Here is a 25,176-nt window from a genome sequence, read left to right as displayed (position 1 = left end):
AAGAAGTCACATCATATGACTTAGATCATTTCCAAATACATAGCATTTATTAATGAATGTAGCTAGTAAGTTTTATCATTTTGATCTACTTTTCATGAACTTTGACTATATAGACATTTGGAGAAAGATGGAGTTCTAAGAAAAATCCCACAACTGCATGAGCTCTTACAACAGGACTGCGTAGGGAAATCGATTTCTATCCTTATAGACTTTGACAAACTAGACCTTTTGAAACTTTAAAAACAGGTGTTTTCAAAGGTAGGAATGCAAGGAAAATATAGACAGTCCATTAAAATATGATCCCATACAGGCGAAGATAATTTTCAGACTTTCAAAGTTCACTATAAGACTATGAAATAAGGCCCATTGCCTTGCCGGCAGTCTAGCCTGCAGCCACTAATGCCTATTTAAGCAAAATGTGCTCCACAGGTAGCAACATCACTTGGGGAGTAAAACTATATTTGTGAGTTCTATCTGTTCAGAATGCACATTTACAGGTTTAGCCAAAGGACATGAGATTTGAAATGAAAAGCTGTTATATGACTCTTGAATATCCTACCTCTACCAATTGGATTCAGGATGGTTTATGAAGAAAACTCTTAAGTGTTCCTGGAAAATGATTTAATGACTCTGAACTTACTGTCCCTTCTCTGAAGTACCTCAAAGTTGTCACCAAAGGAAGAGCATCATCCAAAGCCAAAAGGCTGACCTTCAGCCTGTGTGGTTACCTTGGATTGCCATTATTCTCTCTTTGGTCAAGGACTGCTAGATGCTTATGTAAAAATAAGACTTCTCAATGTGGAAAAAAATAAGAGATAAAAGAAAAGGGATGATGATAAGGAAAGAATTATTTCTCTCTACCTTCGTAGTGATGCTGAAGCTTACCTTAGATTGGGGTATTTTTTGGAAGGACTTTCTTTCTAACCTGGGTAGTCAACAGTAAGGATGGATAGCTTGTCCTTGTCCTTGTTAATGCAGGATATTTCTCTTCTCTGCTAATTTGGTGTCTCGTGCTCTTTTATAGAACTCTCAGTGAATGTAACTTCCCACAGTTCCCAGAGACCCTACATTATGTCTACAAGATTGCAGTAGAAGGTCCTAGAAGATCAGAAGACAGTATCGTCACAATAATATTCTTTGCTGAAGTAAGTTTTAATAGCACATTGTGACCAACTGTGTTCTTTCATTCCCATTCCCTGAATAAACTTAAACCAAAACTCCTGCATCTCATCTCCCTAAGTATTTTTCTCATGAAAATTTAATAAAGTAAAAGATATATAAAGTCGAAGCCCCAGGGCTGCTCTCCCCACTGCTGTGAGGCCCACCGGTGGGAAGAGGCCGAGGTCCAGGCGCCATGCAACCCTAGCGCAGAGGGCAGGGGATGCAGGGATGAGGGCTCTGGGGTGTTCCAGAGTGCTGTGCCCACGGAAGTTTGTGACTTCCCTGAAGTCACAGCTTAACCACAAAGGCGCACCTACATGAATTGATCAAGGGGTCCAATCCAATCTTCAGAGCCAACAATCCAGGATTATATGAATCGACCAAGGCCTACCTGGGAGGAAGTAAAGGAACAACTAGAAAAGAAAATAAGGCTTCCAAAGCTTTGGCTGAATTTGAAGAAAAAAAAATGAATGAGAATTGGAAAAAAGAACTAGAAAAACACAGAGAAAAAATTAAGTGGAAATGAGAGCTCATCCGAAAAGAAAAAAAAAAGACAGAGAAAGAAAAAAGAAAAGAAATCTGGTAGGTATTCATCTTCTTCAGCGAGCTCTGATTCTTCCAGCACTTCTTCAGATTCTGAAGATGAGGATAAGAAACAAACAAAGAAGAAGAAGAAAGAGAAGAGTCGTTGCCATAAGTCTCCTGAGAGCTCAGTGTTGGACTCCGACTCGGACAGCAAGAACGGTTCAAACACGAGAAAGAAGTCAAAGGATGTGACTGAGAAAGAAAAGGACATTAAAGGACTCAGCGAATAAAGAAAGCTGTATGAAGATAGAGCTGACTTCTGAGTCGTTGTCAGAGTTGGAGTGTGAAGAGGTGCAGGCGAAAAGGAAGAAAAGCAGGGAAGCGCGCGAGAGAACAGATAAAGATAAAGCCAAAAGGAGAAGAAAGCATAAGAAACACAGCAAGAAAAAAAAAAAAAAGAAGAAGAAGGCTGCCAGCTTCAGTTCAGACTCATCACAGCATCAGGAAGACCAGGGTCCCTTACAGGGTGCAACATTGAAGGAGCTGTGAGGATTGCGGCATACGTAGTAACGTGCATGAATTCCCTTGTGTTTAGACTTGTCCTGGACTGCTCAGTAGCCACTAGAATGCTGCTGTATGAAAGGCCATGATTGTTGCCTGCTGCCTAAACACCTTTTCCTCCTCTCCCAGTGCTCGATGACTCTGGGAAACCATACTTTGCAGTCATACTAGCGGTTCAGCTATTTGAAATAAAGCTAATTTTTTTTACTAGATGTACTTAAGGATACGTCAACAGAAACAGTTTGAATCCATCTCCAAGATGTGACCAGAAATAATGAGGTGACTCTAGGGAAATTTTCAAAGTAGGGGTTACAGTAATATTTCAAAATTCTTATGCTGTAGATAAGTGTATTTTAATTTCTCCCCATGTATATTTTGATTCACTTGGGGAAGGAGCTTTTAAAGGGGGGTAGTTTGTTATCTCTTTAGCTACCAGAACAGCGTGCCTTTGCTCTCACACTACTTTTGTGGACACAGTCGCCATGCTCCCTGGGAGGTCAGAGCTGGACACCATCAGTCCTGCCGTTGACTGAGGTTAATGAGATCCCTTGTATGCTGCTTTGAATGACCCAGAGATACTTGGCCCTTTGCAGCATTGGAAAGGCCCCACAGCTCTGGTATTTACCTCCACTTCAGTAATACCGGCCTGAATGTTTTTTAGGGTTAGATTGTGTTATGTCATTTGATTTGATCCTGCCTACAATTTGACTATGGAGAGGAAGTGTTTAGTAGACAATGGTACCTTCTGAACTGATAGCTAACAATTCTAAAGTGGATGTTTAATGCAGGTTTTAACCAGTCAGAAGGGGTTAAGTAGCCAGTGAGAGCTACTTTATGTTTTGTATAGATTTTATTTAGGCTGCAGTGTTTAACCTTTAACCGCGTACTCTTGCTATCTTAAGTTTATTACTATGTTTAGTGGCACACAAGATATTTTGCATGTATAAAGCAGGACTTTTGGTTTTTGTTTTTAATAGCTTCATATTGAAGCTAAGACTTTTTGCCACAAGCAAGTTGACAGACAGGCCTCATATGCTATATCTTGTTACATAAAGCTGTTGCCAGAATCTTAGTAATTTTTTTTAAGAAAAAGATATATGAAGTCAAAGGGGAGGTGGGAAGGAGTCCTGACTACTCATTAATGTATTAACTGCATTGTTTTTTATTAAAGTTACTGAACAACTTCTTCAAGGAATCATTACCTGAGGAATTTTTGGTTCTCTTCAGAAACTGGATTAATGATTCCAATCCTTCAGTTAGCAAAATGAGCCTTCAGAAAATCGCAAGCATGGCACCCGTTTTCAGCAAAGTATGTGAGTGGGGTGTGATGTGTGTCACGATTGGATGTCTTGCAATGAAACGTTGATGCTTTTTTTAGTTTCTGTACTGCTGAAACCATCAAAGTCTGAAACTCAGTGGAATAGAGAGAATGTATATCAGCTTAGTGGGTTCTGTCCACCTTATTTATATTTTTCCCATAAAGCCATGTCTTGTGCTCAGAATTTATTTAGCATCATTGCTCAGAGTAAGTACCCCTCTTACAGGTCAAATCATAGACACCTGTCCATTCTCTCTATATATTTGTGATTTGTGTTCTCATTGACTTCTTTCTTGGGGTACCCACCAGACCTCTTCCATCCATTTATGACATTCTCCCTTCACCTATACGTGATTGCATTCTTTGCCCTTTTGGACGGTCACCTCAAGTCAGACTTCACTAAATATTCTGACCTCTAGCAGGCTCCTCACTCTGAAGCCCATCCCAGCTAGGAGCATTTCTTCCCTAATGGTGATGCTCAAAGTCTGGTCCTTGAACCACCTGAATCAGACTCACCTGGAAACTTGTTACAGATGCAAATTGCTGTGCCCTCCTCAAGCCTGAGAACCAGAAATTCTGGGTTGTGGTCCACAGGTCTGTCTGTTCAGGTCCCCAGGTGACTGTGAGAGACATTTCTCACAAGCTCTTGTGAGTAGCTTTCCAGTTCTAATAAATTTAATCAGGACCCATATATTGTAATTCCAAATTTCAAAGTCTCTTGCACGATCCTAAATCTGTAGATACCCACAAATCATTGCTGATTCAATAGTGGACCTAAAAATAAATCTTTATCTATTTGATCTTAGCCTTCAAGCCTGTTTGTGGATAACTATTTTTGCATTTTTAATTTCATGAGCTGTGGTCCATATGCTTAAAAAAACCATACAAGTCAATAAGAGGGTTTATTTTTGCTCCTTTATTAAACAGAAAGTTATTTGCTGCTTTCTCCAAAATTCTTCTTCATGGTGTTCATAACAGGGAGATTTTATGTCAAGGTAAAAAGGACAGTAATGGAGAAATACAGATCTAAACTTCTTTGAAAGACAAAGGTACCATTAGGCATGGATTCAGTCCCTAACTCGTGACTCTTGACTATATATATATATATAGTTAAGAGCTAATCTTTTGCTTCTTTGGTATCTCCCACTTCTCTTTTCCTTTCCCTTCTGTTCTCTTTGGCTCTGAATTGCCTCTGGGGCTCTTCAGTTCCTCTCTTTAAACATTTTACTTTCATGTTTAGAGACCACACTACCAGATATGTTGGTTAAATATTTAGTACCAACTCTCTGAAAAACCAGATAAAAAAATTTTCTAATATGAATATCCTTACCATGGTTCATTTCAAATGCATGTTATAAAACATGGAATTGTGCAGGAATGCATAATATGGCTTTATTTATTCTTCCAACCATCCACATACAGTTCATAAATAGCCTTAAGTATGTAGAAAATATTAAAATACATACTAGCAAAAGATGTTAGAATTGATCACATTTAATACTACTTTTGATTATACTTAATTATAAATTTATGTGATTCCTTTTTAACAATGACTTTTTACAGCATTTAGTTTACAAAAACCTTTAACGGTTTTAAAGAGGACTTGTGAGTTGACACGCTAAACTCAGAAGCATACATACCAATTATCCGTTCAAGTCTCTTAGTCCCAAAGTTTTACCATTCTCTTCTTTTCTTACATAGATAGAAAGTGTCTGCAACCTGTTACTCCCAATCTTGGATGCTTTTCTCTCCAAAGAGCACACTGTTATCATCCGGGCAATGCTCACTCTCCGAAACATTTTGAACAAACTGGACAAGGCCATGTACTCCACAGTGTGTGTCAGGATCGCTTCCAGCTACTGCCCTCTTATGGATCATGTGAGTGACATCATGTGATTAGCTGTTTAAAACCATTAGCTTTTGTGCCCCAGATGGCAGGATGATCTTATATCCTAGAATAAGCTGGCATAAGACAGCTATCTGTCCCTGGATACATTTCAGCTTAGTGGATACACTGATTAACACTGAAAGCTGGGCAGTGGTGGTGCATGCCTTTAATTCCAGCACTCAGGAGGTAGAGGTAAGAGGAACTCTGTGAGTTCAAGACCAGCCTGGTCTACAAAGTGAGTTCCAGGACAGGCTCCAAAGCTACAGAGAAACCATGTCTCAAAAACAAAAACAACAACACTGGACCTGGGCTGTGTGGGTGTTAATCCCTCTTCTACCTTTGATATCATGGTGATAACAGATATTTCTTCAGAGTCTTTGTGCATCAGTTTCTCAACCTGTAAAACAGTCACAGAAGTAGGTCTATTATAAAGTTCAGAGTTTATTTGTTCACCCCTCTAAAGCTTAGAGAACATCCCATAGGAGGGGCTGGAAAGAACACAAGGACCAGAGACTGGAGCAGAGTGTTGCAAAAATGATATCATCTGGCCATGATATGGCCACTGTGCCAATGAACTTACTGAAGTTGTGGAGAGGCACAAAAGACCTGCACAAGATTTAAGCTCGTCAACATGTCATCGAGGAAGGAGGAAGGGCTCATAAGGGCCACCCTCCCCTGAGGGACTAAGCCAGTTAGTGGTGTCTAGAGAAAAGGATGTAGCTTTCTTCAGGGGCATAGCCACTGATAAATTACCCATGCTCCAATAAGGAACTTCCTGCCCACACTCATGCAAGCAGCCTTTCTTAAATTCAGGGGTCACTACACAAATGAGATGTGAAAGTAGAAGAATTGCAGAGGAACACAAGGTCTTCATCAAAAAGAGGAGAGAGAAGAAAATGACAGGAGATAAAAATGACTGAAATTCATCATACACATATGAAACTGTCAAAGAATAAAAACAAATAAAAAATCCTTCAGTTGGAAACTGATTTGTCAAACAGTAGGGACTTAAAATTCTCTTTCACTCAAATTTTGCTTTGAAGTCATTTTCCTGTTCTGTATTATGGCACTCCATGAAAATGCACTGTTTTTGCTACAAGGTTACAAAGTTGTACAAAGTACCTCAAGTAAATGTTTGTTATTAATATATAAGACTTTGTTTTGTTTCAATGTTTCTTTAGCTTTGAGATTTCCTTCATGGATACCAGTGTTTCTTAACCATCCTAATGTTGCAACCCTTTAATACAGTTCCTTATGTTGTCGTGGTGACCCCCTCCGGTTATACAATTATTGTGTTGCCACTTCATAGCTGTAAGTTTTGCTACTGTTATGAACCTTGATGTAAATATCTGATATGCTGAATAATCTGAAAAAAAAAACAAGCATTTTTGTCTTTTTTATTGAGCTATATATTTTTCTCTGCTCCCCTCCCTTCTTCTCCCAACACCTTCTACCCTCTCCCATGGTCCCCATGCTCCCAATTTACTTAGGAGATCCTGTCTTTTTCTACATTCCATGTAGATTACATCCATGTATGTCCCTCTTAGGGTTCTCTTTGTTGTCTAGTTTCTCTGGGGTCGTGGCCCGTGACTTGGTTTTTCTTTGCTTTATGTCTAAAAGCCACTTAGTGAGTACATATGATATTTGTCTTTCTGGGTCTGGCTTACTGATGGAGGAGGGTCATCTGTCTGTTTTACTTTCATTGGTTAATAGAGAAACTGCCTTGGCCTTTTGATAGGACAGAAAATTAGGTAGGTGGAGTAAACAGAACAGAATGCTGGGAGGAAGAAGGCAATGAGGCAGATGCCATAGCTCTCCTCTCCGAGATGGACACAGGTTAGAATCGTCCCGGTAAGCCACCACCTCGTGGTGCTAAACACATTAATAAAAATGGGTTAATCAAGATGTGAGAGTTAGTAAGAGGCTAGAGCTAATGGGCCAAGCAGTGTTTAAATGAATACAGTTTCCGTGTAATTATTTTGGTATTACTGGGTCTTGAGGTAGGTTGTTTCCTAATTTTCAGAGAAATCGCTGTACTGATATTCAAAGGGCCTGTACCAGTTCCATCTTTACCCCACATCCTCTTCAGCATAAGCTGTCATTAGTGTTTTTGTTCTTGGCCATTATTCCAGGTGTAAGATGAAAGAGTTGTTTTGATTTGCATTTCTCTGATGGCTAAGGATGTGGAGCATTCCTTAAGTGTCTTTCAGCCATTTTGGATTTCTCTGTTGAGAGATCTCTGTTTAGGTCTGTACCCCAATTTTTTTATTGGATTATTTTTTCTTTTGATGACAAATTTCTTCAGTTCTTTGTATATTTTGGAGATCAGTCCTCTGTCCATTGTGGGGTTGGTGAAGATCTTTTTCCATTCTGTAGGCTGCCATTTTGTCTTGTTGACCATGTTCTTTGCTTTACAGAAGCTTCTCAGTTTCAGGAGGTCCCATTTAGTAATTGTTGCTCTCAGTGTCAGTGCCACTGGGGTTCTATTTAGGAAGTGGTCTCCTGTGCCAATGTGTTCATGTGTACTTCCCACTTTCTCTTCTATGAGGTTCAGTGTGGTTGATTTTATGTTGAGGTCTTTGATCCATCTGGACTTTAGTTTTGTGCACGGTGATAGATATGGATCTATTTTCATTCTTCTACATGTTGATATCCAGTTATGCCAACACTGTTTGTTGAATATGCTTTTTTTCCATTTTATATTTTTTGCTTCTTTGACAAAAAATCATGTGTTCATAGGTATGTGATTAATATCTGGGACTTCAATTTGGTTCCAATGGTCCTCCTGTCTGTTTTTTTATGCCAAAACCAGGCTATTTTCAGTAATGTAGCTCTGTAGTAGTTTGAAACCAAAAGTTCTTTATTGTACAGGATTGTTTTCACTATCCTGAGTTTTTTGCTTTTCCATATGAAGTTGAGTATTGTTCTTTCAAGGTCTGTGAAGAATTATGCTGGGATTTTGATGGGCATTGCATTTAATCTATAGATTGTTTTTGGTAAAACTGTTGTTTTTACTATGTTAATTCTACCTATCTAAGAGCATGGGAAGTCTTTCCATTTTCTGGTGTCTTCTTCTATGTCTTTCTTCAAATATTTAAACTTCTTGTCATAGGTCTTCCACTTATTTGGTTAGAGTTCTCCAAAATATTTTATGCTATTTGTAGCTATTTTTAAGGGTGATATTTCTCTGATTTCTTTCTCAGCCCATCATCTGTGTAGAGGAGGGCTGAATTTTTTAAATTAATCTTGTATCCTACTACATTACTGATGGTCTTTATGAGTTATAGAAGTTCCTTTGTAGAATTTTGGGGATCACTTATGTACACTATCATATCATCGGCACATAGTGAGAGTTTGACTTCTTCTTTTCTGATTTGTATACCCTTTATTTTCTTTTTTGTCTTATTGCTCTAGCTAGAACCGCAAGTATTAAATTGAATAAATATGGAGAGAATGGATAACCTTGTCTTGTTCCTGATTTCAGTAGGATTGCTTTGAGTTTCTCTCCATTTAGTTTGATGTTGGTTGTTGGCTTGATGTACATTACCTTTATTGTGTTACAAGAATATTCCTTGTATTCTTGCTCATTCCAAGACCTTTATTATGAAGAGAGTTTGTATTTCGTTGAAGGCTTTTTCAACATCTAATGAAATGATCATGTGGAGTTTTTTTTTTTTTCAATTTATTCATATGGTAGATTACATTGACAGATTTTTGTATGTTGAACCATCCCTATACCTCTGGGATGAAGCCAACTTGATCATGGTGGATAATGTTTTTGATGTGTTTTTGGATTCGGTTTGGTAATATTTTATTATTTTCGTATCAATATTTGTGAGTGATATTGGTCTGCAATTCTCTTTCTTAGTAATATCTTCCTGTGGTTTGGGTATCAGGGTAATTGTAGCCTCATAAAAAGAATTTGTCAATGTTTTTTTTTTGTTTTTCTTGTATGGAACAATTTGAGGAGCATTGGTATAAGTTCTTTGAAAATCTTGTAGAATTCTGTGCTGAAACCATCTGGCCCTGGGTTTATTTTGGTTGGGAGACTTTTGATGACTGTTTCTATTTTATTAGTGGTTATGGGTCTGTTTAATTTGCTTATCTTGTCTTGATTTAATTTTGGTAAGTGGTATTTATCCATAAAATTGTCCATTTCCTTTAAGTTTTCCAATTTTGTGGAGTACAAGTTTGTCAAATATGACCGACCTAATGATTCTCTGGATTTGGATTCCTCCATGTCTGTTGTTATGTCCCCTTTTTTATTTCTGATTTTGTTAATTTGGATATTCTCTCTACTTTTTGGTTAGTTTGAATAAAGGTTTCTGTTTTGTTGATTTTCTCGAGAACCAACTCTTTGTCTCATTGATTCTTTCTATTGTTTTCTTTGTTTATGTTTTGTTGATTTCAGCTCTCAATTTGATTATTTTCTGCCATCTAGTTCTCTTAGGTGAGTTTGCTTCTTTTTGTTCTAGAGTTTTCAAATGTTTTGCTAATTCACTAGTGTGGAATTTTTCCAGCTTCCTTATGTAGGCATTCAGTGCTATGACCTTTCTTCTTAACACTGCTTTCTTGTGTCCTATAAATTTGGGTTTGTTGTGTGGTCATTTTTATTGAATTTTAGAAAGTTTTTAATTTCTTCCTTTTTTTCTTAACCCATTGGTGAATCAGATTTGTTTAATTTCTGTGTGTTTGAGGGCTTTCTGGAATTAGTGTTGCTGTTGAATTCTAATTTTAAGTCATGGTGATCTGATAAAATACATGGGGTTATTCCATTTTTTTGGTATCTGTGGAGGTTTGCTTTGTTACCTAGTATGTAGTCAGTTTTTGAGAAGATTCCATGAGATGCTGAGAAAAAGGTATATATTCTTTTATGTTTAGATGGAATGTTGTATAAATGTCTGTTAAGTCCCTTTGAATCATAACATCTGTTAGTTCCCTTATTTCTTTGTTCATTTTTTTTTGTCTGACCGACCTGTCCAGTGGGAAGAGTGAGGTGTTGAAGTCTCCTACTATTTGTGTGTGGAGTTTAATATGTAATTTAAGCTTTAGAAGTGACTCTTTTACATGTGAGGGTATCCCTGTATTTGGGGCATAGATGTTCAGTATTGAGATTTCTTCTTGATAGATTTTTCCTGTAACTAATATGAAATGTCCTTCTTTTGATTAATTTTAGTTTGGTCTATTTTGTTAGATGTTACAACAGTTTTATCCAATTGTTTCTTAGGTCCATTTGATTGGAAAATTTCTTCCAACCCTTTACTCTGAGGTGATGTCTGTCTTTGAGGTTGAGGTGTGTTTCTTGTATGCCTCAGAAGGATGAATTCTGTTTGCATATCAAATCTTTAGCCTGTGTTTTTTATAGGTGAGTTGAGTCCATTTATATTAAGGGATATTAATGGCCAGTGATTGCTAGCTCCTGTTATTTTAGTTTTCCTTATTGGTGATGTTATTATGTGTGTTCTTCCCTTCTTTGGGATTTACTGCTGTGAGATCATCTATTATCTGTGTTTTTGTGCACTTAGCTAACTTTCTTGGGTTGGAGTTTTCCTTTTAGTACTTTGTGTAGGGCTGGGCTTGTGGCTAAGTATTGGTTGAATCTAGTTCTGTCATGGAATATCTTGTTTTGTCTGCCTATGGTGATTGAAAGGTTTTCTGGGTATAGTAGAGTTTGGGCTAGCATTGATTGTAACACTTAACTAGGACCTTGTAGCTTTCATTATTTACATTGAAAAGTGAGATGTAATTTTGATAGGTCTGCCTTTATATATTACTTGACCATTTTTTCTTTGCAGCTTTTAATATTCCTTCTTTATTCTGTATGTTTAAAGTTTTGATTATTACGTGGCAAGGGGACTTTTTTATTATTCATTTTATTTGGTGTTCTGTAAGCTTCTTGTATCTTCTTATGCATAACTTTCTTTAGGTTGGGAAGGTTTTCTTCTATGATTTTGTCAAATTTATTTTTTGTACTTTTGAGTTGGACATCATCTTCTATCCCTATTATTCTTAGGTTTACTCTGTCCATGGTGTCCCATATTTCCTAGATATTTTGTGGTTAGCTTTTGTCAAATTTAACGTTTTCTTTGACCTATGAGTCTATTTCCTCTATGGTATCTTTGACACTTGAGATTCTCTCTTCCATCTCTTGTATTATACTGTTTATGCTTGCATTTATGGTTCCTGATTGTTTTCTCATAATTTCTATTTCTATAATTCCCTTGGCTTGTGTCTTTATTGTCTCTATTTCGGTTTTCAAGCCTTGACTAGTTTTTTTTTTTTCATATTTTTGATTGCTTTTTCTTGGTTTTCTTTAAGGAATTTGTTGATTTCTTCCAATTCTTTTTTTGCCTTTTCCTCCATTTCTTTGATGAAATTTTTCATTTCCTCTTTAAGGGCCTCAAACATTCTCCTAAAGTTATTTTTAGGTCATTTCTTTCTGCTTCATCCATATTTGGTTATTCAAGTCTTGGTGTAGCTTGGGCTGTGTCTCTGGCCATCAATTTTCCAGGTGACAGTATATCCAAGGCTCAGATGGTTGCTGCTCGTGGTGCAGTCAGGGCCATGGTTCCAGTCACCCCAGAGGTCACTTGGTGTTCCCAGAGGTCATTCAGCACTCCCTGGAGTTGCTCTGCAATCCCAAGGGTTGTTCATTCCTGCTTTCACAGTGATTGCTTGCTTAGTGCTGTTCCTGTTTAGGTGGCTGTCTTGGGCCTGCTCTAGCAGGGGTTGCTGGCTCAGGCCTTCTCTAGTGAAGGTCATTGGTTTGGGCCTGCTCCCTCAGAGGTTGCTGATTGGCACCCAGTCCCACAGAGGTCTATGCTCCCTCAGTGGTGACTCCCTCATACATACTCCTATGAGTTGTTTTGGGCCTGCTCCTGCAGGGGTCACTAGTTCAAACCTGCTCCTATGTAGGTCATTGCCTCAGGCCTGCTCTGACTGAGGTCAATGGCTCAGGCCTACTCCAGTGGAGGTCATTGGTTCAGGCCTGTTGCCACAGATATCACTGGTTTGGGTCAGGACCCACAGAGGTCTCTGGCTTGGCCTGCTCCCTCAGCAGTTGCTCCCTTATATCTGCTCTTACGGAGGTCACTGCCTTGGGCCTCATAATTTGTTTTTCTTAATAGATCAATGATATTCAGTTGTGTAAATATACTACATTTCCATTCACCAGTTGATGGACATCTAGGCTGTTTCCATTTCCTGGCTATTGTGAATAGATAAATGTGGATAAACAAGAACCTCCATAAAAGAAATACAGAGTCCTCTGGGGATATGCCCAAGAGTGATATAGGTAGATCACATGGTAGATATATTTCTAGTTTGTGGGGGGGGGAACCTTCACACTGGTTTCCACAGAGGAACCACCAGTGGAAAATAAGTGTCTTCTTTTCCCACATCCACAGCAGCACTTGTCAAAACTATTCTTAATCTTCACCATTCTGACAAAAATTAAACTCTATTGTTCATGGAAATTAAAAAATTAACCTTAAATTATACATGGAAACACAAACAAATCAGAATTGCAAATTTGTCCTGAACCACTTAAAAAATATTGATGCTATCACTATCCTTTACTTAAAGCTACACTACACAGTTAAAATAACATGGCCTTGGCATTAACAAAAAGGAGCTGATTCTGCCTCTCGTGGTCACAGCAGCCTTGACTAATCAACTTGACTACCATCCAGGCCCATATCCAGGGATTTGAGTTGGCCCATCCCAGCATCTAGCACATCTATGACGTGCTGGAACATGCAAGGTACCAGTCCTGAAGAACCATAGCCATAGGATCTGCATGACTCAAGGCAACAACGAGATGTCTGAAGGGAGTTTTGGAGAAGGTTCAGTATTGATGGTATACTAGAGGCCAAAGTCCTTGAACCTGTCCAATCTTACAATCAGCATTTACAAATAAAGCTGTTTTAACAAAAGGGTTTACTGCATTGCACAACACAGCTCCCAATGCCACTAAAATAAATGAAGAGATGATGGAGAGGCAGGAAAGGCAGAGAAGCAATGTGGCTTTTGTTTGTTTGTTTGTTTTTGTTGTTTTATTTTGTTTTAATTAATTTTTAAAATCTTCTTTGAGGGGAGATGCTACAAGAGTAAAGGAAAGATGTGGGAAAGGAATGGGATTGGGGTGCTTGATGTTTTATTGAGTCCTAGAGAATCAATAAAATTATGTTTAAAAAAAGACATATTGATCAATGAAATAGATTTAAGGAACCAAAACATAAGCTCACACTCCTATAAATACCTATTTTCGAGAAAGAGGCTAATAATATACATTGAAGAAAAGATAGCATCTTCAACAAATAGAGCTGTTCAAACTGGATAGATAGGTGTAGAAGACTGGAACTCGATTCTCATCTCTCACACTGAACAAAATTCAACTCCAAATGGATCAAGAGCCTCAACATAAAATCTGATATCCTGAACCTGATAGAGGAGAGAGTAGGGAATATGCTTGAACTCATTGGCACAGGAAATGACTTTCTGAATAAAACTCAGACAGTGTAGAAATTAAAACCAGCAATTTGCAAGTAGGACCTCATTAAAATGAAAGGCTTTGTACAGCAAAGGATGTCATCATTCTAGTGAAAAGGCAGCCTACATAATGGAAAAAATCCTTAGGACCTATATATTTGACAAAGGGTTAGTATCTAGTATATACAAAAAAAAAACTAAAAAAAAAACTATTCATAAGAAAGTAACAATTTTAAAAATTGAGGTATGAGACTATGCAGAGTTTTCAAAAATTAAATATAAATAGCTGAGAAATATGTTTAAAATATTCAACATCTTTAGCCACTCAGTAAATGTAAATGAAAACAGCTAAAATTTTAATTAAACAGAATTTCACCACAGAGTTGTGCATTTTGAGTATTCTTATTTTATCCATTTTCCATGTAGGAAACTGAGGCAAACAAGATCATTATTCACAGAAGGTCATATAGCTGATAAAATAGTTGGTATATTTTAAAAATATGTTCAAGGTTAAATCATAAATACTTCCTTAACATATATTGATGTAATTGATTAAATTAGTTTCATACTCCAACTTGCAATAGTGCAGCTTCCTTATCTTTCCCTACTTGGAACAACTATTCCTTGGAATCTAAATTGTGTGCCAATGTGCAAACTTCTAATTAGTTTTCAGGACTCTAGCACTGAACACAGCATGCCCAACACAACTCTGAGTGCTTTTATACAATGACTCCCCGACCTTACACAGATTATACTAGTTTATATTTTTTAAATGTTCTTACCTCCTATCTTCCTATATTTAAGACACTCACTTGTTACACAATCTGAATTTTCTTTTTATTTATTTTTTTCACACAATATACTTTGATGATATTTTCCCCTCTCCCAACTCCTCCCAGACTCTTCCCACTTTCCTACCTGTACAGTTCATTTCATATTCTGAATTTGGTAACAAGGAAAACTGTAACTATAACTATCTCATCTTCAAATGTGGGGCTCCTTTTTTCTTCATGGTCTGTTTGCCACCAATCCATGAGAACAAAGGGGCAGAAGTAGCAACTGAGAGCTTTGTGTGGCCTCTGTGGGCTTGTGAACTATAGGCTTAACGACCTTGGTTTATGGCTAGAGTCCACAGATGCATGAGTACATACCATATTCATCTTTTGGGGTCTGGGTTATCTCACTCAGAATAGTGTTTTCTATTTCCATCCATTTGCATGCAAAATTCAAGATGTCATTGTTTTTGACTGCTGAGTAGTACTCTAATGCATATACATTCCACACTTTCTTTATCCATTCTTCCATTGAGGGAGTTTTTCACATCCTGTTCATAATGTCTATTTTTTCTACTTCTTCTGGATTAAGGTGTTCAAGTCTTCCTGTTGTATGTTCGCTGGGTTCTGGTGTTATCATGTTGTTTTTCAGATTATTGGAAGAATTCTTGCATTGGTGCCTGCCCATCTCTTCCTTCAAATGCTCTCCGATGGGTCTTCTGGTACAGGATCAGGGCCACTTGCTGGTCAGGGACGAGCCCCTTTCTTCCATTTTTTTTAAGGGAATTTCTCATTTCCTCTTTTAGAGTTTCAAACATTCTCTTGAAGTTATGTTTTAGGTTATTTTCTTCTGCTTCATCCATATTTAGTTGTTCAGGTCTTGTTGTTGTAGGGTCTTTAGGTTTTACTGGTGTTGTGCCGCTCTTTGTGGTGTAACATGTGATCTTACCTTGTCTACTCATCTTTTCCTCTAATAGGTGTGATTGGGTCTGTCTGAGATTCTGTTGAATAATCTTCTAGGTGCCAGTGAATCCAAAGCTCAGATGGTTGGTCCTTGTGGTACAGTCAGTGTCACAGTTGTAATTACCCTGTTGGTTACTCTGTGTTCCTGGAGATAACTCAGTGCTTCTGTGTTTTTCTCTGCTCCCTTACAGTTTGCTGTCTCAGGCCTACTTTGGCCTAGGTTGCAGGCTTTGCCCCGTTTTTTTTGTAAATCCTGGTCTGGAAACCCTCCTGCAGAAGTCCCTGGCTTGGAGTTGGTCCTGCAAAGGTTTCTGCCTCTGGTCTATTTCCCTATACCTGTACCTGTTCCGGTGGAGGATCTGGTCACTGGCTCAATCCTGATCCGCCAGTGTTCTGGGACTGGGTTGGCTTCTGGGGCTTGATTTGCTCCTGGCTTCTGCTCCTGGGTGGAGCTTGTTTCCTCAGGCTCTCTCTGTCCTAGGTAGCTTGTTCAGAGCCACTCCTGTAGAATTTGTTGCCCAAGGTGTAGTTCCATGCCTCAGGGGAAATGTGGCCTGGTTACCTGCTTTGCCCTGTGTCTGTAAATCCTGGTCTGGATTCCCTCCTGCAGAAGTCCCTGGGTTGGAGTTGGACCTGGAAAGTTTCTGGCTCCAGGCTCAGGTGTGCCCCTACCCGCAGAGGACCTGCTTACTCCTTCAGAAGTCCCAGACTCATGCTCAGACCCAGAGGTTCCAGGTTCACTCACACCCAGGCTAGCAGAGGTCCAGGCTCAGGCCTAGTTCTTGGGAGGTCCTAGACTCATGCCCAGAACCACTGGGATCCTGGCTTACATCTACTCCCTTGAAGGTCTCAGATTCACATCCGGACCCTCAGTGGTCTCCAGCTCTGGCTCACTCGCTTAGTGGGTACTCCCCTTTACCTGCTTCTGTGGAGATCTCTGACTCTGGATCTGGTCCCTGGCTCAATCCTGATCCACCAGTGTCCCTGGATTGGGTTGGCTTCTGGGGCTGGATTTGCTCCTGGCTTCTGCTCTTGGGTGGAACTTGTTCGCTCTCTGTTTTAGGTAGCTGGTTCAGTCCCATTCCTTTGTTCCCCATTCTTAACAAGGGCAACAGCTTTTTCTTTTTTTTAATTAATTCAATTAAATAATTAATTAAATTAAGAATTTTTAAGTGTCACCAGGCAGTGGTGGTGCATATGCATACCTTTGATCCCAGTACTCAGGGAGGCAGAGACAGGTGGGTGTCTGTGAATTCAAGGCCAGCCTGGTCTACAGACTGAGTTCCAGGACAGTCAGGGCTGTTACACAGAGAAATCCCCATCTGGTCTCGAAAAACAAATGAAAAATTCCCAGGTGTCTCACCAGATGTGCTGACAATAACAATGAAGTGTGAGACTGCCTGTTATTGCACTGCACAGCTGGGTAGAGAATGCAGGCAGTGCACAGCCTGGCCAAGGGCAGCAGCTGCTGCTGCTAGCGTGTACCTGGGGTCTAAGAGTGTGTGGCACTGGCTGCAGCAGTAAAAGCCTGAGTAGTATCAAGGTGGCCCACCTGATGTGGTAATAGCCCAATGAGGGTGTTGAGGGGAAGCCCACAGCCCATGGGGAGGAGCCAGTAGCCTGAAAAGACAACACAGGGGGATGTACAAAAGAATGTGGTGGGAAATGAAGGCTTGCAGCCACCAGAATGACAGAATGTTGTGGGTGGCTAACTTCAATAATTTTGGGGATCCAGCATCAGCTGGAGGCTACCATAGAGAAGTTGCAATGGGAAAATCCCAGGTTTCCATGGAGGGCATGAAGGGAGGGTGGGAAAGCTAGCCATAGCAGAGAGTGGCTGCCTTGTGATCTCATGCCCTATGTTGAACACAAGTTTTAACCATTTATCTAATTATTCTTTATCAATAAAAATTGGAGAGTCAGATATCAAAGTAAGAACCTGAATGATCAAAGAAGCAGAGGAGAAGCAACCAGTGGCCTCCGCTCTATATTCCTTGATCCAAAAAGGGCTGAGAATCTTTCCAAACCCCTCCCTACCACTTCCTGTGTCTCTCTATATATGTCCTTCATTCTCTAATACCTCTATGGCTAATTTGATCATCTAAGAACTTGCTCTGCCCTCTGATTTAAAGTAAACTTTATGGACAGTCTTGGGAGTGTCAGAGTGTGATCAAAATATCCCACAACACCTGAGCCTCTGTTCCTGTAAGTTCAAGTTGAAGACAAAGTATGTGAGATCAGGAAGCACTCTTTTTTATGACCAGCTGAGTCCACTTGGTGTAATGTCCTCCTGATTTAGCTATACTGTTGCAGTGATGATCTTTATTTTTTATTATGTCTCGGATTATTTGTGTGTTCATTCATCTATTAATGGACATTTATATCTTGGCTATTGTGATAATGGTTAGTCAGATCTTATCATGAAAAGAAACTCTAACAAGCCCAATCTTTACTAAAAATGACAGGTATGTATGCATGTATGTATGTATGTATGTATGCTGCATATATGTACCACCATTAAAGAGAGTAGCACTGACCTGCTCAACTGAAGTCTTGGTCTTTTCTTCTGTGCACGTTCCAGGTTAATGGTTGCATTCAGTGCATGGCCATTCGTCACTTTGGTGAATTACTTGTGGATATGAATCAATACAAATGGATGCTGAACCATATAATCCTAGGAAGCCTTGTGCCCATGATCCTGTTTTTGGAGTCTACAGAAACAAGAATTGCGAATGTAAGAGCTTTTTTCTTTCTTTAATTTTTTTTACATGATCTTATTTCTCCCAATTAAACCCAGCACAGTGTTTTACGTAACAACAAATCAAATCTCACTGATCTTTTCTCTCTTTCAGGCTTGCAGATATACATTAACTATCTGTGTCTCACAACTAAAATGGTCAACATCATATCTGCTCCAAGAGGAAAATTACAATTTTGAGTCAGTGGTTCTCAGCATCTGCAACAACCTTGTAAGCAGGCCTCTGCTTTAACTATTGTGAGCACAACTTTAAGTTTACACACACGGTGAAAGGTGCAGGGGTGAACAGGAGGCGCTTGTAGAAAGAATGTGAAGAAAAGGGAATATTTACATTTACAGTATGAAATTTAGATGTAAGAAAGAGAATTTTTCACACTTTCAACATTGATCATTCTATCATCCTCCCATTTTGTCCTTTGGGAGGTCATAAACTTGAGTAGAACACTCTACATCACCAAAGGAAAATGGGAATTATTTTGCCATGACTGCATGAGCTGGTCTTTTGAAACCCAGCATGAACAAGAGTAAATAGGTGGGGATGAGAAGATGCTAACTCCAGATTAGAAACATCAGGAACGATATGATAAAGAGACTAATCCTTGCCAGCAGCCCCAACAGTAGAATTCATACAGACAAATCTCCAAGTTTTATATTGGTCTTCATACTAGCAATTAAGTAATTAAGGTCTCTCACTGACTATTTTCTAGAGGAAGCACAAATGTTTTGTCAACAGTTAAGAAAGTAATTTTCCTGTTTTATTCCTAGCTTCCCTCTTATGAGAGTTACATTACAGACTTAATATCTGACACCTTAGGGTTCCTGGGGAGCTCTCGATACTTTCTGAAAAGAGGAGCCATTATATTAGTAGGTAAATAAATTTATTTTTTCTTAATTTGTCTTTGAATGTATAAAATAGGGTTTAAGTTGAAGCTATTCATTAAAATATTTACAAATTTTTGTGATTGACAATACCTGTCATGGTGAATAAGTATGAATATGATAAATATAAAGATAAATATGATGAATGGGGTTAGTATGTGTGATTGCAATCAAGTTCTATTTTACATCACAGAGTAGGTATATCTGTCTGGTCACTTATTACATAAAATGTGTTCAACAAGATGAACAATAAGATTTCAAAATATGATATCATTCCCTCCACTACCTAATATCACTATCTAAATAGCAAGAGTGATTTAAAACTTCACTTAAGCATCATGTTCAGCACAATCTGAATGCCTGTAACTATGAACAACAAAAAATAAGGAAGAGCTAAAGATCCAGTAAAATTTAGAAATAAAATATATATGGGAGAAACCCAGAAAGCCACTCAGAGGGGAAGACAACTGAAGTTTTGATCTTGGACAAAACTGACCAATGGCAGTGGTGGTTTTCTTCATGACATTCTCACTGTGAGAGTCTGGAATTCCAAGGCTGGGGATAGGTCTCCCCTTGTCCATATTTAGGACCCTAGGCCATTAAGAACAGAAAGGACTGAGGACATTCATGGTCATATCACCCTGTAGAGAATTAGGACAGTCCAGATACATGACCAACTAAACCGAGATGGGCATTTGGATTCTGATCTGTGATATTCACAGAGCAGGGTGGGGGGAGGGAAAGAAGACAGAGACACAGAGAGTTCTGTAATAACTCTATTTCAAACCAGTACAATCTCCTGAATAACCTGGAGCTTTCCATTTCTGTGTGCAACAACTATGGAATCCCCAATAAATCACATTTTCATAAAAGGGCAGCATCATTTTTTTCTGAAGCAGTTCTTAAAAAGAAAAAACACAGAAAAGAAGAGGGAAAAATATAGAAAATATATTTTTAACCAAACATTTGAGACTCACAATAAATAATTCTATGAACCTAAAACTTTAAAATAAAGATTAAATGTATCTAAAAATATACAGGTGTATCTGATTAAACAAGCAAAAACCATGAAAATAAGATTTTACAGCATAGGGGGAAAGTGTGAGGCAAGATACATAACCATCAAAGAAAAGGAAAACAGCTGTGACCCACAAATGAGAAAATCTGCCCTGTTAGTAGAAATAAGCCAATCCCCCACCAGAGCAAAGATCACACAGGTGAGATTAGGGTCTAAATTCCTGTGATGCTTTAGAATAGATATTGATTATGTATAGTTCCTTGAATATATATTTAATTTAAAATGTAATTTAAATCTCACAGACCTTATAAATCAATGGTGGAAATATCCATGAACAAAAGATACTATTCATAATGGGAAAAAAAGAAATAAGGAAAGAAAATGAGTGTCTTACGGTTTTTGTTGCTGTGAAGAGACACCATGACTACAGCAAATCTTATAAAGGAAAACATTTAATTTATTGCCAGCTTACAGATCAAAGAGGTTCAATTCACTATCATCATGGCAGGGAACATGGTGGTGTGCAGGAAGATATGGTACTGGAAACATCTTGATCAGAAGGCAACATCAAGTGGTCTGTCTGTCAATTCCACATCTACTCCAACAAGGTTACACCTCCTAACAGTGCCACTCCCTATGAGGTTATAGGGGCTAATTATATTCAAATTACTCAATGATTAAAGAAGAAATGGGAGGAAAGAAGAGAAGGAAGAAAGGAGGTGGGGTAAGAGGAGAGAGCTGGAGAGAGCTGGAAAAGAAGAAGGTATTTTTTTTCCAGAAGCTGGAAAAGATGAGAGAGAATGAAATGGGGAAGAAGGGAGGATGGATTGAGAGAACAAGGAGGGAAGAAAAAACAAACTTTGAGTGCGTGCACTGCAACATGAAGAAAATGTATGAACATTGCTGAAAATGAAATTGGAACAATGAGTAGAGTGTAAATTCTATTTTGAGACAGAAGGAATAAGATTTAAAGTTCAATGCTTTTTAAAAACCTATACATATATCAACAGTTTATTCTCAAAGTTGATACATTGAATATAATACACACACTCAAGATAATATAAAAAGTTATGTGCAAGAACAGTGAAGGCTCCAATCTGAAAAAAATCTGGAGACAAGCTGTGCCAGATGTCAGCTTGGCTATAGTAATTAAATATCACATGCAAGGAACAGACAGGAAAAAATTGAACAAAATAACATCAATAAATAACTCCCACATTATATAATATTAAAGGGTGAGCCACAAACTTTAACAGTGATGAAAACATGGAATATTCTTTAAATGTAGTGACATCTGGTAAATCAATATACATAATTTTTTCACTCTTACATTAAACAAACTCCAGATGGTCAAAGAAGAGTCAATGCTATCCTGAAACCATAATTACAAAATAATTTGACAAACTAACATAGAAAAATGTTCTTGATAATCACAGGGTAGAGCTCTCACAGTGAAAGTCACAAACTAAGCCATAGAAAAGATTCCCAACTCTGTAAACTTAAAATGCTTTCCAATGAAAAAAAAGAAACACTACAAGTCAAAATCCAAATTAGAAAACAATCTGGTTAAAAAATGCAAAGAACATAAAAAGTTGACATTTAAGCATAAAATTTTCACAACTTCATAAAATAGCAATGCAAGACTATTTTCTTTCCACTGTCTTGGAAGATCCCCTTCTATTTGTGTGCTCTTACTAACTACCTAACCTCTGTGGATGCTATGAATGAAGCACTCTTATCTAAAGCATAAGAGCTAACATCTACATGTAGAAGTGATGTGGGAGGGTCTTCTGTTTTGAGTTGATTTCATTGGTTAATAAAGAAACTGCCTTGGCCCTTTGATAGGACAGAAAATTAGGTAGGCGGAGTAAACAGAACAGAATGCTGGGAGGAAGTGAGGCAATCGCCATGGCTCTCCTCTCTGGTCAGACGCATTGGAGCCAGCCGCCAGGTCAGACATGCTGAATCCTTCCTGGTAAGCCACCACTTCGTGGTGCTACACAGATTATTAGAAATGGATTAGTCAAGATGTGAGAGTTAACCAAGAAGAGGATAGATATAATGGGCCAGGCAGTGTTCAAAAGAATACAGTTTCCGTGTTGTTATTTTGGGGCATAAACTAGCCAGGTGGCTGGGAGCCGGGCAGCAGGAATGCAGCCCGCAGCTCCTTCTACATAGGAGAAAACATACAATGTTTGTCTTTCTGGGTATGAGTTCCCTCTCTCAAAATGACTGAGTGCTTCTAGCTCAATCCATTTACCTGAAAATTACACAATTTTATCTTTCTTAGCGACTGAATGATACATATTCCATTGTATAAATGTACTACATTTTCATTATCCATTCATCAGTTGATAGGCATCTAGGAATCTGGAGTCCCAGTTGTTTTACTATGATGTATTATGTTGCTCTGAGTCTTTTAGAAGAAAATGGAAATGATTTCTCATCATAGTGATGCTCTGAATTTTTACCTTTCCTAAGAAGAACTTCTTGATAATGCTCCTGGAAATGCAGAAGGAATTCTTATTGCTGTTGCTGTTACTTGTGGTTATGGGGATTGTGATAGTTATGCACTCATCCACTGGGCTACATTCCCAACTCTATTTTTTAATTGACAGCTTTCTGCATTCCTCCTTGCTCTCTGTTGCCCCATCTAATCTCTTGACCTCTCACAGAGAGTCTTTTCCCCAATGAGCCCTCCTCCTACTTCTCAGGCCTTTTATGTGTGAGGTAGTTTAAATAGGGGTGTCTGCATGAGCATGGGTAGGAAGTTACTTGTAGGAATATGGTGACTTATAAGTGGTTACACCAATGGAGAGTGGAGTCCTGTGAGGGGAATTCTGAGTGCTTGGAAGAAAACTCCAAGAAACCAAGACAAGAGTTTTATGACCACAGTTTCTTCAAAAACAGAATTGTTCTTAGTTTTTGATTTTGTGCCCCTCTAAGGTATAGTGGATAGAAGTGAGTTTACTACATATTATTAATTACAATTGGCTAATGCCATTTGTTTATATGCCTCTATGGAAAAACATGTTTTTACCATTTGAAGCTTGCCCACCATGTGCAGCTTGCCTGACACTTGAGGTTTGACCTTGTAATTGTACCCTTTACTCACATGACTCTTCTTAACTTGTCTCCTGTGACTCCTTACTCATGTGACTCTTTTTAACTTGTCTCATGTGAACACTTTAGTCATGTGACTCTTCTTGTTTGATGCTTTGAACAAAGTGGACTATTCCATGAGAAGTTAGTCCTTGGCTCTCTTCTCTGTGGTCCTACCACCAACTAGAGCAGAAAACAACAGGTGATACGTGAACAAAATGAGTCAATAGCCAGGTTGTCTTTCAAGGAATCTTCACTCTGCATGTAAAAACAGCAATGCATGAGCTTTCTACAGAAAGGAATGTGGTGCATCTCACAAAGCTATGTTGAATGAGGATAGTAGAGCCCTAAAATCCATTCTGAAATGTGGAGAAGGAAACTGTCAAGGGCTTGTGAAGGTCTTCTGTGAATGTATATGTAGCTAAGGTAAGTTCACTTTGTGTTCATTTTTCAGACACATTTTAATTTTTCATTATATAATAATTGTTTGAAATCCCTAAGAGATATTTTAAAAAGAATCTATTATCTAGCCAGATAACAATGGAAATGTATCCAATAGTTTATTTGGGCCTAACTTTGCTTATCCTTTACACATAGGGTACTTGGGAAAATCTGGAGCACATCTACTACTCAGGGATGAAGTTGATGTCATGATTGAGGGTAAGACTGAAGTCTTTACGTATAGATCCAAATAAGTTCACTCTTTTGTTTCTAGTTGAATGAGATTTCTAAATAGAGTTTACAGGATGGAAATCAGGTGGTAGTGGGTTTATGAGGGAGAAAATCAGGAGAGGTCCTATGTTAAGGGGCATTTGTTTTTGTTTCTCTCCCTATTCTTTCTTACTGTCCCTGTTTCATTCTCCAAGTTTATCCCATTTATTGTCTAGGATCTAAATCATCATGCCAGAGCCTTAAGAAGCTATTGGAAGTTCAGGAGTCATTCACTCATGTTGTCAGGGTTTCTTTCCTGCCCAATTGTTAAGTCCCAAAGAAATCACACAGAGGTCTACATTGGTTATAAACTGATTGGCCCACTAGCTCAGGCTTCTTATTAACTCTTATAACTTATATTAGCCCATTATTCTTATCTGTGTTAACCACATAGCTCAGTACCTTTTTCAGTGAGGCAGTCACATCTTGCTTCTTCTCAGGTCAGGACAGGACTGCAGAGGAATGGCTTCCTTCTTCCCAGAATTCTCCTGTTCTCATTGACCCACCTCTACTTCCTGTCTGGTTGTCCTGCCTATACTTACTGCCTGGCTACTGGCCAATCAGCATTTATTTAAAATATAATTGGCAGAATACAGACCATGGTCCCACACCACACTCACATATCCTGCAAATCTTTTTTTCTACCAAGTCCTGTGTGACAGCACCATGTAGTTGTTGGGCTACCCTAGTCAATAAAGTTGGCTCTTTCCTTTTGGATTTTACATTTTAGGGAGTATTAGCATACATTACATTCAGAGGGGGAGGAGTTAAAGAAGGCTAATGTTATTTCTTCCAAGGGCATGGATAATAGGTATCACTCTGTTTTTGTGTCTCTCTGTTGCCTTATTAGAAAATAGCTTGGAGGCAGGGCTAAAGAGATGGCTCAGCAGTTGGAAGCACTTGTTCTTGCAGAGGGCCAAAGTTCAACTGCCAGCACCTGCATGGTGACCCACAACAATCTACAACACCTTTCCAGGGATCCAATACCCTATTCTAACTTCTGCAGGCACCAAGTACGCATGCTGAACA

The 25,176-nt window shown here is 38.6% G+C and overlaps 1 protein-coding gene, 1 long non-coding RNA gene and 1 pseudogene across 6 annotated transcripts in view; 2 read left to right on the top strand and 1 right to left on the bottom strand.

The window, feature by feature from the left end:
* Mroh9 (maestro heat like repeat family member 9) overlaps positions 1-25,176 on the top strand; it is a 77,522-nt gene that overhangs the window by 32,203 nt on the left and 20,143 nt on the right. For 2 of the 5 annotated variants that reach the window (XM_050158390.1, XM_050158389.1), the window contains exons 14-20: positions 1,025-1,145; positions 3,419-3,556; positions 5,267-5,443; positions 18,261-18,413; positions 18,532-18,648; positions 19,203-19,305; positions 24,034-24,096. In XM_050158390.1, coding sequence (XP_050014347.1) covers positions 1,025-1,145; positions 3,419-3,556; positions 5,267-5,443; positions 18,261-18,413; positions 18,532-18,648; positions 19,203-19,305; positions 24,034-24,096 — 872 coding nt within the window. Of the gene's footprint in view, positions 1-1,024; positions 1,146-3,418; positions 3,557-5,266; positions 5,516-18,260; positions 18,414-18,531; positions 18,675-19,202; positions 19,306-24,033; positions 24,097-25,176 lie in introns of those variants that run through there. The other 3 variants (XM_050158391.1, XR_007594661.1, XM_050158393.1) reach the window with 3 other exon arrangements.
* Positions 1,390-2,447, top strand: LOC126511259 (protein FAM133B-like; annotated as a pseudogene).
* The window catches only part of LOC126511328 (uncharacterized), a 120,482-nt gene continuing 101,020 nt past the window's right edge, over positions 5,715-25,176 (bottom strand). Inside the window, exons 2-3 of the long non-coding RNA XR_007594663.1 lie at positions 18,217-18,390; positions 5,715-5,850 (exon numbers count right to left, since the gene is read on the bottom strand). This is a non-coding gene — a long non-coding RNA (uncharacterized lncRNA). The remainder of the gene's footprint in view (positions 5,851-18,216; positions 18,391-25,176) is intronic.

Source organism: Alexandromys fortis, unplaced genomic scaffold (assembly GCF_014885135.2).
Source record: "Alexandromys fortis isolate MF-2015 unplaced genomic scaffold, M_Fortis_MF-2015_v1.1 scaffold_97, whole genome shotgun sequence".
Lineage (NCBI taxonomy): Eukaryota > Metazoa > Chordata > Mammalia > Rodentia > Cricetidae > Alexandromys > Alexandromys fortis.
Note: the sequence above shows the minus strand (reverse complement) of the source record. Positions and strands in the feature narration are given on the sequence as shown.